This window comes from Pavona decussata, unplaced genomic scaffold (assembly GCF_977016875.1).
Source record: "Pavona decussata unplaced genomic scaffold, jaPavDecu1.1 SCAFFOLD_61, whole genome shotgun sequence".
Taxonomy (NCBI): Eukaryota; Metazoa; Cnidaria; class Anthozoa; order Scleractinia; family Agariciidae; genus Pavona; species Pavona decussata.
The window spans coordinates 672403-687078 of NW_028145482.1; the positions used below are offsets into that span (position 1 = coordinate 672403).

At 37.7% G+C, this 14676-nt stretch overlaps 1 protein-coding gene across 4 annotated transcripts in view; it reads left to right on the plus strand.

Moving 5' to 3' along the window:
• The window catches only part of LOC146478958 (uncharacterized), a 104693-nt gene that overhangs the window by 14253 nt on the left and 75764 nt on the right, over window positions 1-14676 (plus strand). The window contains exons 7-19 of one of the 4 annotated variants that reach the window (XM_085111242.1): window positions 1663-1751; window positions 2688-2756; window positions 3574-3619; window positions 4255-4302; window positions 4961-4987; window positions 5144-5170; window positions 5633-5659; window positions 6672-6695; window positions 7617-7640; window positions 8509-8532; window positions 9605-9745; window positions 10855-10890; window positions 12316-13182. In XM_085111242.1, coding sequence (XP_084967368.1) covers window positions 1663-1751; window positions 2688-2756; window positions 3574-3619; window positions 4255-4302; window positions 4961-4987; window positions 5144-5170; window positions 5633-5659; window positions 6672-6695; window positions 7617-7640; window positions 8509-8532; window positions 9605-9745; window positions 10855-10890; window positions 12316-12743 — 1010 coding nt within the window. In that variant the 3' untranslated portion in view covers window positions 12744-13182. Of the gene's footprint in view, window positions 1-1662; window positions 1752-2687; window positions 2757-3573; window positions 3620-4254; window positions 4303-4960; window positions 4988-5143; window positions 5171-5632; window positions 5660-6671; window positions 6696-7616; window positions 7641-8508; window positions 8533-9604; window positions 9746-10854; window positions 10891-12315; window positions 13183-14676 lie in introns of those variants that run through there. The other 3 variants (XM_085111243.1, XM_085111245.1, XM_085111244.1) reach the window with 3 other exon arrangements.

Here is a 14676-nt window from a genome sequence, read left to right on the forward strand (position 1 = left end):
AACAATTGGGGTATCCCAGTTGATATACACTGCTTCGATGCCTACTGTTCCTGAAAATGTTATTTAGAAAACGCAAGCCGAACTCTTTGCTCTCCTGTGGAGAAATAAGAAAGACAAAATCAAGAGAAAAGTGATTTATCAACCTCTTGTAGATGGGGGACTAAATTTTATTAACTTTGGAACTATGACAAAGTCCCTTTGTCTAAGTTGGATTGGCAGACTGCTTGATGGCAACGATGCTAACTGGAAGACAATTCCAAATTACTATTTGAATTGTACTATATTGAATAGTAATAATAATCCAAAATGCATGGATTTAAATTTCCCATGTTCTATTAAGAATTGCCAGAATACTTTCAGGAAGTTGTTAATATGTATGAAGGAGACCAGCAACGGAAATTTGTCTTGTTGAATAATAGGGAAATAAAGATCGAGGGGAAAACTTTGTTTTGGAAAACATGGTTTGAAAAAGGAATCTGTTTGGTGCAAGCATAGCCAAATGAAGACGGGAAATTCTTGTCTCTACAGGAATTTCAGGATAAATTTGATTTGGAAATTAATTTTTTGCAATATTTTCAAATGATTCCTGTTATTCCCAGTGAGCATAAACGTAATGCATATAAAACGCAAATTTTGCCTGAAGATCTCTTCAAAACGGAGGATATATTTCAGTTAACTCAAAACCTTTTGTTTTCCTTGGTCAAAATGAAATACAAACATTATTACAAACTTTTTAATGAGAACTGTATCAATGTGCCTACAGTTGTGAAAGCTTAATTGGAAACAACATTTCCCTGATGCGTTTGTCTCCTGGAAAGCCAACTTTCAAAAGATATACAAAATAACTTGAGACAATAAATTAACGCAATCTTTATTCAAGCTTCTGCATAGGATAACTGTTACCATGCGAGAACTGAAAAGATTTAAAATTACAGTCGACGATCAATGCACTCAATGTTCAAGCCAAGACTCTATACTTCACACCTTTTTGGACTGTCCTATTACGTCCTCAATCCACACTGATATCTTGAAATGGTTCAATAATGTGAGTAACTTCAAACTTACTTCCCTGAATGAACAGATTCTATTCAAAAGAGAAAAAAAATCAAACTGACGAACGCCCAAGAATGCAGACTAGATATTCTCTTATTATACACAAAATATTATCTATACACTTGCAAAACACTTTTCAAGACACCCAGCTCTGTAGAATTACAGAGGAAAATTGAATGGCAATGGAAACTTGCTCTTCTGTTTGGTAGTAGCCCCCCTCTCCGTCTTAATAGTTGTAATCTTTATACATATATACACACATTTTCTTTTTGTTAGTGGCTTTTGTATAGTATGCTGCAGTGTTGTTAGTTGATTTTGTTCTTCATGTATATTGTTGTGTTGCAAATAAAAAAAAGAATTAAAAAAAAACCTCAGAGAAAGAAAAATATCTTACTACCTCATTTTCTCGGTCCGTACTGTAAGTAAAGGATCCTCCTTCTTTCCCGTTGATTTATGGCCCGCGAGCATAAATCAATGGGAGAAAACTAGTTCTGTAACTTACAGTACTGATTTCGAACTCGGTTAGCAAGAGGTATGCATAAGAAGACAATTGTTAAAGTTAGTAAAGAATGAAACCACGTATACTGACTTAGCCTTTATTCTTACCAGATATTACTGAAGACTGGAAAGGATACCATCTTGTTTACAACATTAATTATCGTCCAGGTTACATTGTCAAGTGCCCACATGTGGGAAAGGTGAGAGTTTAAGTCGAAAGTAAGTGTAAATATATAACTTTACCCTATCAGCTAGACTTGGTGGGGGGACGCTCTCCAACCGTGCGGAATTTGGGCATTTACAACCTTTCACATAACTTAGTTGGTTTTCAAATATCTTGAGAAGTTTCAGAAATCCAACTTATCTGATCCAAGATGGTCGTCGTTTGGAAAGCAGGACGTGATTCCCACGTTATGTGACGTCACCATCTTATTACTAACCTCACTCGACTGATATACTACCGAAATTCCAAGTTCATTTTCATAGCTTGAACACTTGAAAGGACGGACATCGCATTCACGCCATGATAAATTCTGGCGTCTAAGAAAATCAATTATTTAAACTGAGTTTCATTCATTCTTTTTCTGTTTCTTTTTTTTTTTTTTTCTTTTTTGTGGAAGGGTGGGGTTCATAAACCTTTGAGAGCATTGCAGCTTTGACTCACACAGAATGAAATTCGATCTATGTAAAGCCTTTGCCCTTTAAGTCAGCAAAATAGGCTAGGCTGATAACGTCAGTATTTTCCGGATTTTTAACTCCATAGAAAACCGTTAAAGGTGACTCACATGTAATCCAAAGTAATAACGAAACATTAATTTAAAAATTATTTAATTAAAAAAAAAATCAAGAATTCGAAGAACGTTCCTGTCAAAAAATTGCCGCCATAGAAATATCCTCTCAAGTAAACAATGAAATATTACGTTTAGTTGATGTTAAGTGGATTGTTGAATTTTAATTTCCTATTAAATAGTCGTGAACGTTTGAAGTCAGCACGGGGGGTTTCTAAAATGTAGCGTTATTTCACATGAGATGCAAGTTTACCTAACTACAGTTGGTATTTCCAAATTAAGTTTTTTTTGTTTGTTTCCTTTTTATTTTTGAAGAAACAAATAATCTAAATTTAACTACATTTTCAGAATGTGACCCATTATATTGTGGATAATTTTCCAAACGGCCTGATGAAAGGCTGGCAACTTGACATTGCGGTAGGTATTAAACCAATAGCTTTGCGTTTTTTTTTATCAGATAATCGCATTACGGTAGATTAAGTTAATATTCAACAATATATACTGTCCCTTAGATGAATAATTGTGTTAGTATAATGTTCAAAGATGAATCTTAAAAGTACAATTCACAGAAAATATATATACATATATATAATACCACAAAACTCACCCCAGTGTCCCCACCTCACAAACAACTTTTAGCTTCTTGTATAAAATAAACCACCAAAATTTCCATCTCGAAAACTGACAGTAATGTTACCGACGAAATAAGTAAAGTGATGTTTCGTAAACGCCCATTTAAATGATGTAATCTAAGCGCTGGCTCCCGGTGAATGTAATGACGATCACCTCTGAAGATTATAACCAAGCCAGATAAATTGTATGTTTTGCTGATTCAATGTAATTGTTAAGTCTGTTAAGGCTGCATTGCAAAACACGGAGTTATTTGATCCCTTGAATGGCTACCTTTCACTTGACGTTATTCATCAACTAGCACCAACTTTCCATCCGTTTTCCTCATCTAGTATTGCGGTATCTCATACATACGGAATAATCATTCTGTGCTCATTTGGCCAAAACTACGCCGGAACTGCAAGATAACCTCCGTTAGGGTAATTCAATCTATTTTTTTAAAAAAGCGTAAGTATAATGTAAAAAAAAAAACACAAAAAAAACAATAATGATAGGAGAGGCTCTAGTTGCGTGCCGCGAAGAAATGATCAGACATTTTTCTTCGTCGTCCCTCTCGACGTCACCATGCTACTGATATATATACTCTTTTATTGTTTATTCACAGGTAACTTCTTACCCATTTGTAAAAGCATCGGAACTCGAAGATTCGAGTAAGTATAATCAACTGAGTAAAGAGACTTTGTAAAACTTGTGGGTGAGTTCGTTTACCGAACGTAATCGGATAAATCGTCGATTGGTTCGAATTTGTTTGGTAGCACAACAATACGGCAATAAATATCGATAAGCATGCAGTCTTTACCCTGCTAAAGCTATGACAATGACACGTGGCGTATTAAAAGTTCGTCTAAAAGGTGTTTTCTTTGAGGTCCGCAACGAAGAGTGATGGTGTAATTTTACGTGGTAATTACGTCATAATTGCCAAATGGCAAATGGTTCCGACATCTTGGATGGCATAAATGAAGATATATCTCTCTTATTACAATGTGAGCCAAGTGTAACGAATATAAACACCTTGTTTAAAAACCAGATCTTTAAAACCCGTTTTAATGCCAAAGCACAGACCTAGATAAAAGGTCGATCATTTTAGAGTGCGATTATGTTCGACTGGAGAAGAATTCGATTGGCAAAATGTTTGATAAGTTCCATTGTGTTCGATTGGCGAAAACAATCCAAATCAGTGTACGTTTTATTTCGATCGTGTTCAATTAGCGGAACTGATTGAGCACGCCTCCCGACTTATATTCACGTGTATATTCACCACCATGAAACATTTTTTTTTTTCTAGTAGCCTATAGAGTCCCAGAGAATTGTTCTGTTGCGGAAGCTACAACAGGTTGGTGTCTCCCAAATGTTTAAGGAAACCAGAACCGAATTGATTTCATAAATATGCTATTTATTATCTGGGTATTTAGTTATTATCTTTGGTAAATTTCTTCATATTCTTTACATGAGTTCATCTCCTATATTTGCAATTTGACTGTTTCATATGGAGGGGAACTACTGCGTTTGATGCTTGCATAAAGCGACTTTAGGAAAGCTCTCATTGTACGCGCCAAACAATTTGGCAATGGATTATTAAAGGGATTTGACAAGAGACAATTTCTGACAATTCCGGCTGCGAGTTACAGCAATAACTAACGTAGGTTTGATACGTAACGAAGACTTTAAATGCTGCAGCGTGCACGGAAAAATAATGACGAGTAGCGTAGGTGCGTGAGCGGTTTTTTACCTAATGTTTAGGTTCCCAATTGCCAAAAGACTGAGGTTTGGAATCAAAAGCTTCAAAAGGTAGTGACATGCAAGCAACACAGAAGCTACACTAAAAATTAAAGCGTCCAAGTAACCAGTTACACGGCATTAACATTCCGCATGAAACCCGACATTTTCACCTCAGAATCGTTGCTCTGAACAAAATTGACTACCCAAAATCAGTTTTACACAGATCACTTTCTAGTCTGTTCAGTTTAACTATATGCTGATTTTTTTCATAGATTCCTCAGCACCATCCCGGACTTCAGGTGCGTGCAATCGATTCAATAACAGTGCTTCATTGTCTTGTAGAATCCTAGGAATACTGTCATGGTACAGAACAGAACTGTGTGCAAAAACGGTACACGGAATGCTCCCTATTTTATTTTCTAATTGTATTTGGTTTTTTTTTTCTTTTAATATAGATTTCTCCACACCATCTCCAGCTTCAGGTGCGTACATGATTCAACAATAAACTGCTAACTTACGTTATTTTGTAAGATGTAAGAAACATTGTCCTGCTCCACAAGAAAACAAAAATTATCTTTGTTACTTAAAGTGAAACCGCTAGGAAAGAAACAAGGACAGTTTATGTATGCTTGTTTTTTTGTTCTTTTACCGGCCTAATACATAATGATTCCTTTAATCCACCGAGATGCTGCTAGCGTCAGCACCCATGTTACTCAAAGTCTTCTTCGCAAATCTTTATGTGTGACATCACCTTAATGAGTGTAAGAGACGCATAGACGGCAGGAAAAATCATCGGGGAAAACGATTGAAAAATTGTGTTACTCACTGTTTAAGTTACTGTTCACAGAAAAATTAAGTAAACTAAATGGTTCAAAAACGGCTGAATACGGAATATACTTTCTATTCTGTCCACGTCTAACCGCATTACGTTAATTTATATACAGATTACTCCACATCATCTCCAACTTCAGGTGCGTGTATGTTTCAACCCATCTCTAACTTATGTTATTTTGTAGAATCTATAAGCAATACCATAAATGTGTTGCAGAACAAATAACAACGCAATCTTAAGAGCTGACATATATGCCATGCATATATTTCAACGTCCGGATGAGAGAGGATAAGAGACCATCCAAGTAAGCTGTTATGTACACAACTTATGCAGCTGCGAAAAGAAAGCCTAAAAATGTATTTAGACTTGAACGGGATTCTACCAGCCCATGATCTCTTCGATATTACCCTACTAACAAAGCCATCAAATCAATTGGGGGCTTGTCATATTAGTGAACTCGTAATAAACCCGTGAGTGTGAAGTGATTAAAGTGAAAGATGTGAAATGCAATTATATTTTGAACTGCGGATGAAAGAATGAACAAATGAAAGACGATCGCAATTATCTATGCAACATATTAGAAGCTGTGAAAACAAAGTTTGAAAAGATTGAATATTTTTTTCAAGGTTTGTTTTCGCAACTGCATTAGGCTCCGTTTATATGGAGAAAAGTTGGCCCCGGTAGAAGGGTCACTCGCCTACCCGAGCTACCCGGGGCGAGCCAATTTTTCCTACATTTCCTTACAAAACTTGGCGAACCGTTTACGTGAGAAACAAAAAGTTGGCTCGGCTGGAAGGGCTTGGCCTACTTTTCTCCATATAAACACTTAGCCGGGTCAACTCCGGTAAGGCGAGACAATCAGAGCATACGAGAGCGCTGTTGGCTGGGGCAAAGGAGATCAACTTTTTTCTCAAATAAACGCTCGCTGGAGTTGACTCGGCTGGGATGGTGGCCCTTTTTCCCGGGACAGCTTTTCTCCAGATGAACGGGGCCTTAGTTGCGTACATACTGCGATGGGTTCACAGTTACTCAAAATCATATTTGCTCTGTAACGTGAACTGTTAAGCAAAGAAAAAGAGGACAGTTTCACACTGTTACTTGTTGTTTTGTTGTTTTACCGACTTATTACATCGTATCATTTTTATCCACAGAGTTCTCCACACCTCCGACTTCAGGTACGTCAACATGTATTTGATACTGGCCAAGCACCGATATGTGCATGTCCAGTAAAGACAAATTATCCAGTTAATTAATATTCAGGTCGCTAGTCGATTTAGTTTGCTATTTAACCCACATCTACTGAGGGCAGGACTGTATTGTAGCTTTTATCACGTTTGCCTTAAATACTTGAGACCAAATGCAAGGTTCGAGTCATTGCCGGTGACTGTACTTAAAAATACATTATACGTTGTTTTTACATGTTTACCTATTCAGTTAGAGTGCATTCGATATTCTACAATCATTCCCAGCAGGCATTTTGATTTTTTTAAACCAACTTCAAAACCTAGCAAGACCCTAGCGGCGTGAAACCAGCGCTGGTAATCGTCAGCGTACCTTCTTACATGGCAATGAATTGCTGAGTTTGAAATCGTCTATCGAATGCTCGCGAGGAAAACTGTATTATTAAAGAACAATGATCATTGGCGATTTTGAATCTGAACTTTGTTAGGCAACGTTTCCTACATTTCCTTACAAAACTTGGCGAACCGTTTACGTGAGAAACAAAAAGTTGGCTGGAAGGGCTTGGCCTACTTTTCTCCATATAAACACTTAGCCGGGTCAACTCCGGTAAGGCGAGACAATCAGAGCATACGAGAGCGCTGTTGGCTGGGGCAAAGGGGATCAACTTTTTTCTCAAATAAACGCTCGCTGGAGTTGACTCGGCTGGGATGGTGGCCCTTTTTCCCGGGACAGCTTTTCTCCAGATGAACGGGGCCTTAGTTGCGTACATACTGCGATGGGTTCACAGTTACTCAAAATCATATTTGCTCTGTAACGTGAACTGTTAAGCAAAGAAAAAGAGGACAGTTTCACACTGTTTGCTTATTGTTTTGTTGTTTTACCGACTTATTACATCGTATCATTTTTATCCACAGAGTTCTCAACACCTCCGACTTCAGGTACGTCAACATGTATTTGATACTGGCCAAGCACCGATATGTGCATGTCCAGTAAAGACAAATTATCCAGCTAATTAATATTCAGGTCGCTAGTCGATTTAGTTTGCTATTTAACCCACATCTACTGAGGGCAGGACTGTATTGTAGCTTTTATCACGTTTGCCTTAAATGCTTGAGACCAAGGTTCGAGTCATTGCCGGTGACTGTACTTAAAAATACATTATACGTTGTTTTTACATGTTTACCTATTCAGTTAGAGTGCATTCGATATTCTACAATAAACCAACTTCAAAACCTAGCAAGACCCTAGCGGCGTGAAACCAGCGCTGGTAATCGTCCGCGTACCTTCTTACATGGCAATGAATTGCTGAGTTTGAAATCGTCTATCGAATGCTCGCGAGGAAAACTGTATTATTAAAGAACAATGATCATTGGCGATTTTGAATCTGAACTTTGTTAGGCAACGTTTCCTACATTTCCTTACAAAACTTGGCGAACCGTTTACGTGAGAAACAAAAAGTTGGCTGGAAGGGCTTGGCCTACTTTTCTCCATGTAAACACTATGTACGAGTGCATTCGATATTCTACAATAAACCAACTTCAAAACCTAGCAAGACCCTAGCGGCGTGAAACCAGCGCTGGTAATCGTCCGCGTACCTTCTTACATGGCAATGAATTACTGAGTTTGAAATCGTCTATCGAATGCTCGCGAGGAAAACTGTATTATTAAAGAACAATGATCATTGACGATTTTGAATCTGAACTTTGTTACCCAACGTGACAATGTCACTGAAGATGCAACTCGGTTAGGATGCTTGTCTTTCTGTTGTTTTACTGACTTGCTACATCATCTATGGTTCCTTTATAGATTACTACAGTCCTCGGACCTCAGGTGTGTGGATACCTTGCATGTTACAAAAGGCATCGTAATTGTCTGTTGAGTTAAAATGAATCACAAATATCTGAAATGAGAAGTATTACCCGTTAGTTAACAATTCTTGGAACATACCTAATCAACGATTTCATTCTCTAGGATTCTACGAGTACTGTAAATTTTGGTAGTACAGACAAGTATATTTTGATCCAACTGTTCTTTTTTGACATGCTATACGTTTTCAAGCTTACTTTGGAGCTTCTCTGGTTTCTCTCTCAGTTACGTCTACAGTGGTTGACGTCTAGAAGTTTAATTTTAGCAGAGATATTGGTGAAAAATGCGGCAATAAACAAAATCACCCCGTAAAAATTGAATCATATTTAAGTTGAAAAAGCTCTTAAGATTTTTTTCTAATTTCCGTCGTAAAATGTGTAACTAGATTACGAGATAATCATCAATGTTTAAAATAAGAGGCTATGAGATACCGTTGCTATGGAAATAGTTGTTGCTTGGAAACCGATAAGGAATTAACTTTGACCATATTTTGAAATAATGATGACTCACGAAACTGACCAGACGACGGACCGAGCAATCAGGCAACCAACCAACCAACCAACCAACCAAACATTTGACCAAACAACTAATCATCTCCCACCAAGCAAACAACAGTCCTAGGAACCAAAGAACGTACAATCCAATCACTAACCAACAATCTACCAAACAAACTACCAAGCAACCTACTAACCAACCAACCAACTAACCAACCAACCAACCACAGTACAAGCCGACCAATTACAATGCATCAACCGACCAAGTGGTCAACTAACCAGCCAAACAAACTACCAACCAACCAACCTGTCAAATCGCCAACAAACCACCCTACGAACCAACTAACCGACCAAACAATCAAAGTCCCTACCAACGACACCTTACAAACAAGCAAATTGCGAACCAGCAAATTAAAAAAAAACAATCATCCAGACAATGACTAACCAACCAAACCACTGGAGCAACTTACGAACCGACCAAGCAACTAACTAATGGTTAGGCAGGTACCATAAAATGACTTAAAATCCATCTATGTCATTAGTGAATAAAGATTCTACTGTTGTCACGGCCGTCATCGTCGCTTCCTGTATGTTTGCTGTCGCTGCCTTGAGTTTGGTTTTCTGGTATTACCGTCGACTAAGGAAAAATGTGTCACATCGGTTCCAGATGAAAAAAGCAGAAGGTATGTAGTTTTGGGAGAAAATGCAATGACGATCATGTGTTTTCACTAATACAGTTTTTGTAGCTTTGAGATTGTAACTGGGATTTAATCCACTTCCAGAAGTGTTTTTCATAGACGCGGTCTTGCATGAAAAAAACTTATGCACTCGAAAATGCATGATAAGCGAATACTGTTGAAAAGTATTTTGGCGGATCGTTTTCAGGGATAAAAAAGGAAGATGGTAAAGGCCTAGACTGCAAATGAATGATAAAATTATCTTTCTTTGCGTTATTTTTTCCAGCATTATACTTGGCCTTTTCCTCTGATCACGAGGGGAATTGAAACATAATACAGAGTAAAGCTTAAAGTGATATTACGATCAAAATTTTGCCTCCCTTTTTCGATTCAGCTTTGGAAAGTTGAAGAAATAAATACTTACCACGCCAAATGTTATATCGAAATTCCAGCGGGAAAATCAGTTTTTTGAACGCGAAGTTCAGCTTTCCTGTGCCGCCATTAGTCGATTCGAAAAATGGCCGTGAACCACGTAGAGAGATGGGGCCCGTTTCTCGAAAGACCCGGTAACTTACCGGGCCCGATAGGTTTATTTCTTATCGGGCCCGGTAAGTTACCGGGACTTTCGAGAAACGGGCCCCTGGATCTTAAGCTGTACCGAGAGGAATATGGCGTCATACGCGCATCGCAACAAGGTCTGCTTTCGAATTGTCGATCTCGCATAAAGAAGCAGCCACTTCTTTTATGTCAGTGGCTCAAGGGCCGTCTTTTCAACGCACACGTATTGTAACCGAAAGAAAACTCGGGGTGATTGTTTAAACATGTATGGTTCCGAACTATCCTCAAAAGGGGGTAATTTCTTAAAAAAAAAAAAAAAAAAAGGAAAAAAACGTCATCGCACCGAAGCACTAGTGATTAATAGTTAACAGTTCTTAATGCCCCTGATACTATGGTAGACTATATTCTTAACTAGGAGGGTCAGCACCTACAAGATGCTTGATCACGGCTGACATCTCAGATCGACAAAATGTCTTTCCCATAAGTTTACCCTCTGTCAATCGCTTCACGAGTAAAGCTCTACAGAAAATGATGGAGATGTCTTTTTTTTCATCCAGAAGAGGAAAAGTTCGTCGCAAAATACCACCACAAACGTAAGTGTTAATATTTAGCAAACTTGGTGCAACATTTGCCAACCTTGCGCTTTACTGTGAAAGTTGTTCAGTGAAAGTTTTTTTTCAAGTAGTAAGGTAAAGTAGTGTAACGAGTAACATGATGTGATAAAATACATTATGTGATGTCCACAATAAACTAGTATCTAAAAGTGTCCCAGAGAGCGTCAAATTGATATTAAATATCACACTCGGTCAGTGTCTGTTGAAATTTCCTTGTTCAACATAGAAGATCAAAAAAAAAGAAAGCGAAGATCTTTAAAGATATGATACCCAATTCCTAAATAGTTCTCCATTTTCTATACAAGTACTTACGAAAACCAAATTTAAATTCGAATCAATAAAACTGGTTGTCGAAATCAAATCCTGAAGACTGAAAATGACTTCACTAAAGTCTCCATGATAAAACTCCGAACTTTTAAGCTCAAATAATGACGACGTTGTAGTGCCACGCCGTTATCTCTAGGCCATTATCAGGACTAAGCAGTAACACCACATTCATTCATTCATTCATTCATTCATTCATTCATTCATTCATTCATTCATTCATTCATTCATTCATTCATTCATTCATTCATTCATTCATTCATTCATTCATTCATTCATTCATCCATCCATCTTCATCCATCCATCCATCCATCCAACCATCCATCCATCCATCCATCCATCCATCCATTCGTTCGTTCGTTCGTTCGTTCGTTCGTTCGTTCGTTCGTTCGTTCGTTCGTTCGTTCATTCATTCATTCATTCATTCAATCATTCTTTCGTCCGTTCGTCCGTTCGTTCATTCACTCAATTACTTCCTATGATCGAGGGACAAAAATTAATCCAAAAGTTCAGAGTTTAATGGAAAATTTCGAGAAAAACAAAATTCAAAACTTTGTTTTTCTTGTACTGACTGAACTAACTAGTTATTCATCTTGTCCCACATAGAGTCTGATTTGCAGAAAGAGCTATGATATCGATGGACAAAGGTGACCGAGAAATATTTCCTCGGTTGGTAAATTCTCTATCAGTCAAAAAGTTTTACGGTGGTCAAAAATGTGTTTTCGCCAGTGTTCAATGTTCTGAACGTTCTGGAGGTACCGCTAGTCAGAGCTTCTGCATGTAGTATGACGTAATTCGACAAGAGTAAAAAATAAAAAGGTGCTTTCTTACAATGAAAGTGAGTCAGAGAGTTCGCTGAAGGGGATGGGCAGAGCTGATATTGGCGGCTATTCCTTCTGCCATCGTTTGCCGGTCTTTCACTAATACCATTCGCTTTTCACAAGATGCAGAAATTCTAAATTATTTTTAATTTTAACCTTTTGTTAGAATTCGAGTTTACACAGTGAACTAAATGAAAACGTGCAAAAGGGAGAAAAGACAGAAATAAATGATGACTATTTTTTTGTTTTTTGTTTACAGCACTGCACTTTGAATATGACGCGTTCATCATATACAGTTCTATAGACCAGGATTGGGTGAAAACAACACTTCTTCCTACTCTAGAGCAGAAACATGGCTTGAAGTGTTGTATTCACTACAGAAATTTTGCCCCTGGAGTATTATATAGAGAAAATATGGTAGACAGTGTCTACAAGTCCCGCAAAACAGTTGCCGTTGTGTCCCGAAACTTTTTTGGGAGTAGTTTTTGCGAAAGTGAATTCGAATATGCGCTCAGACGACTTACAGAATGGAGAGATGACAGTTTAATCGTCATAAAACTTGATGACGTCGATGGAGACAAATTTCCCATGGAACTAAAACAAAGAAGCTATATAGACTGTCCAAAGTCTGTTGAAAAAGAAACCTGGGAAAAGAAACTTGTTAACTGCTTAAAAGTTTGGAATTAAGTGAAGAACTTATTCTACTGCTGATTTACTTATTTTGGTAATGACTTTACTCGACAAACACTCAGGGCGTTTACAGCAAAGAAAGCTACTTTAAGAACGCATCTAATAGTAATGATTTAGAATAGATTACTAGTGGGATAAAGCAAGAAAGGACGATTTGATATTAATGAGATATTAATTATGAATTAGAGGAGTAAGACAGGTTGTCTTTTCGAATGCAATGGACTGAATGAATAGAGTCATAGATGAAAATTAAACCTCATTTTTTATGAAGGTTAGTCCAGTGCAAGAAAAAAAGGACCTGAGCAACATAGCCTCCTGCGGAAAGAATGCAAGGAGACGCGACCAGCTCGCGTGTTTTAATCAGTCACTCTACTATTACTATTATTAAGTGAAAAAAGATAGTACACGTACGAAAAAAACAAAAAAAAAAAAACAAGGACGTCATTTACAAGATAAATTGCGTTTTCGTTTATTATGGGCAAACAGGAAAAGCCGTTATTACTTAACTAGAATCTTGGAACACAAAAGAGCAGTTCGTACTTTTGACTCAAACAGTTCATCAACACGATCATGACAGATTTTGGAAACGCGGTAACCTCAAAGAGACCCCAATCCAGGAAATGACAACGAAGACATTCCTGACATTTACGTTTCGTTTCTTAATAGGCTGTTTTCTCACACGCCCAGCACATTTGCATAATCGTGAATTTTATAATTCTTTGTTACCCTTTTTTTAATTCCATCATAACCGATGAAGACTTATTAAGCTCTTAGGTCGAAATGTCGGTCAATGTTTTACAAAACGTTTCCTTTAAGCGTTTCTATAAACCAGTATCAAACAATTAACATATTTCAGTGCTATCCACTTGATGAGACGACAAGGAGCATCGGTACTCCTAACTGGATAAGATATGCTATTCCATCGATAGACACCTTGCGCAAGGCCCAGTCGGTAAGAGACAATGCGGTAAGCATTTATTTCTCAATATCTATCACCATCACACAGGGATTTTATTCAGTTGGCCAAAAGTATGTTTTGAATAAAGCCCTGTTTTATCACGGACTACCGACACACTGAAAATCAATAGATTTCACCTAGTGCCACAGTTACCTTAACTGACTGATGTTGCGCCTACAAACGGTGTTTGCAGAAATCGTGCAGTTATTTTATGGCCACTGAGCATTCATATCACTTATATCGTATTATAGCCCTATAATGAAATAACTACTTCATTTGTTATAAGACTTCTCGGTTAAAGCCTTGTAGTTGAACATGCTCGCCATCATCTATCTTAAAGCTATACTGATCAGGCTCTTCAATTTGAAGTTGTAGCCAATAGGTCATGCCGAATAGCTAGCTATTCACAAGTTCAAAAAATGTCTTAATTTCCACAGAAACTTGGCGTCAAGTGCAGTTTAAAGAAAAGGTTTACAGTAACTGTTATTTTATTCAAGATACTGGTCCAGTTGGCCAACTAAAGACCAGCAGAAAATGAACTGGCTCAACTATTAGGTCCTTTACTGGGGAGGCATTACTCCAATATGCTTCTTCAGAAGCCCAATTTGGCTCTCACATTAATTTCTACTGTATGTTCGTTCGGCCCTGACAGCTAAACGGACCCGGAAGGCTCTGGCGACGAGAAAGCTGTTATATCCATTATCATTCACAGCATACGTATAAAAGACAACATTTCTTGGTACAATATAAACCTTGCTGGAATTTCGGTGGAGTGCTTAATTAATGTATCTAACATATAACCATCCATTTCAGCTTCCTTAAGCGGTCAGTTATTAAGAGTGTCTTCTCCATCAGGACCCAAGATATTTGAGCTACCTCATTTTCTAAGCTATGAGCCTAGCATTAGTGTTGCTAACTAAGGTTAAAAGTCAGATCAGCATCAACAATCGGATTGGTAGGTATGTAAGAATT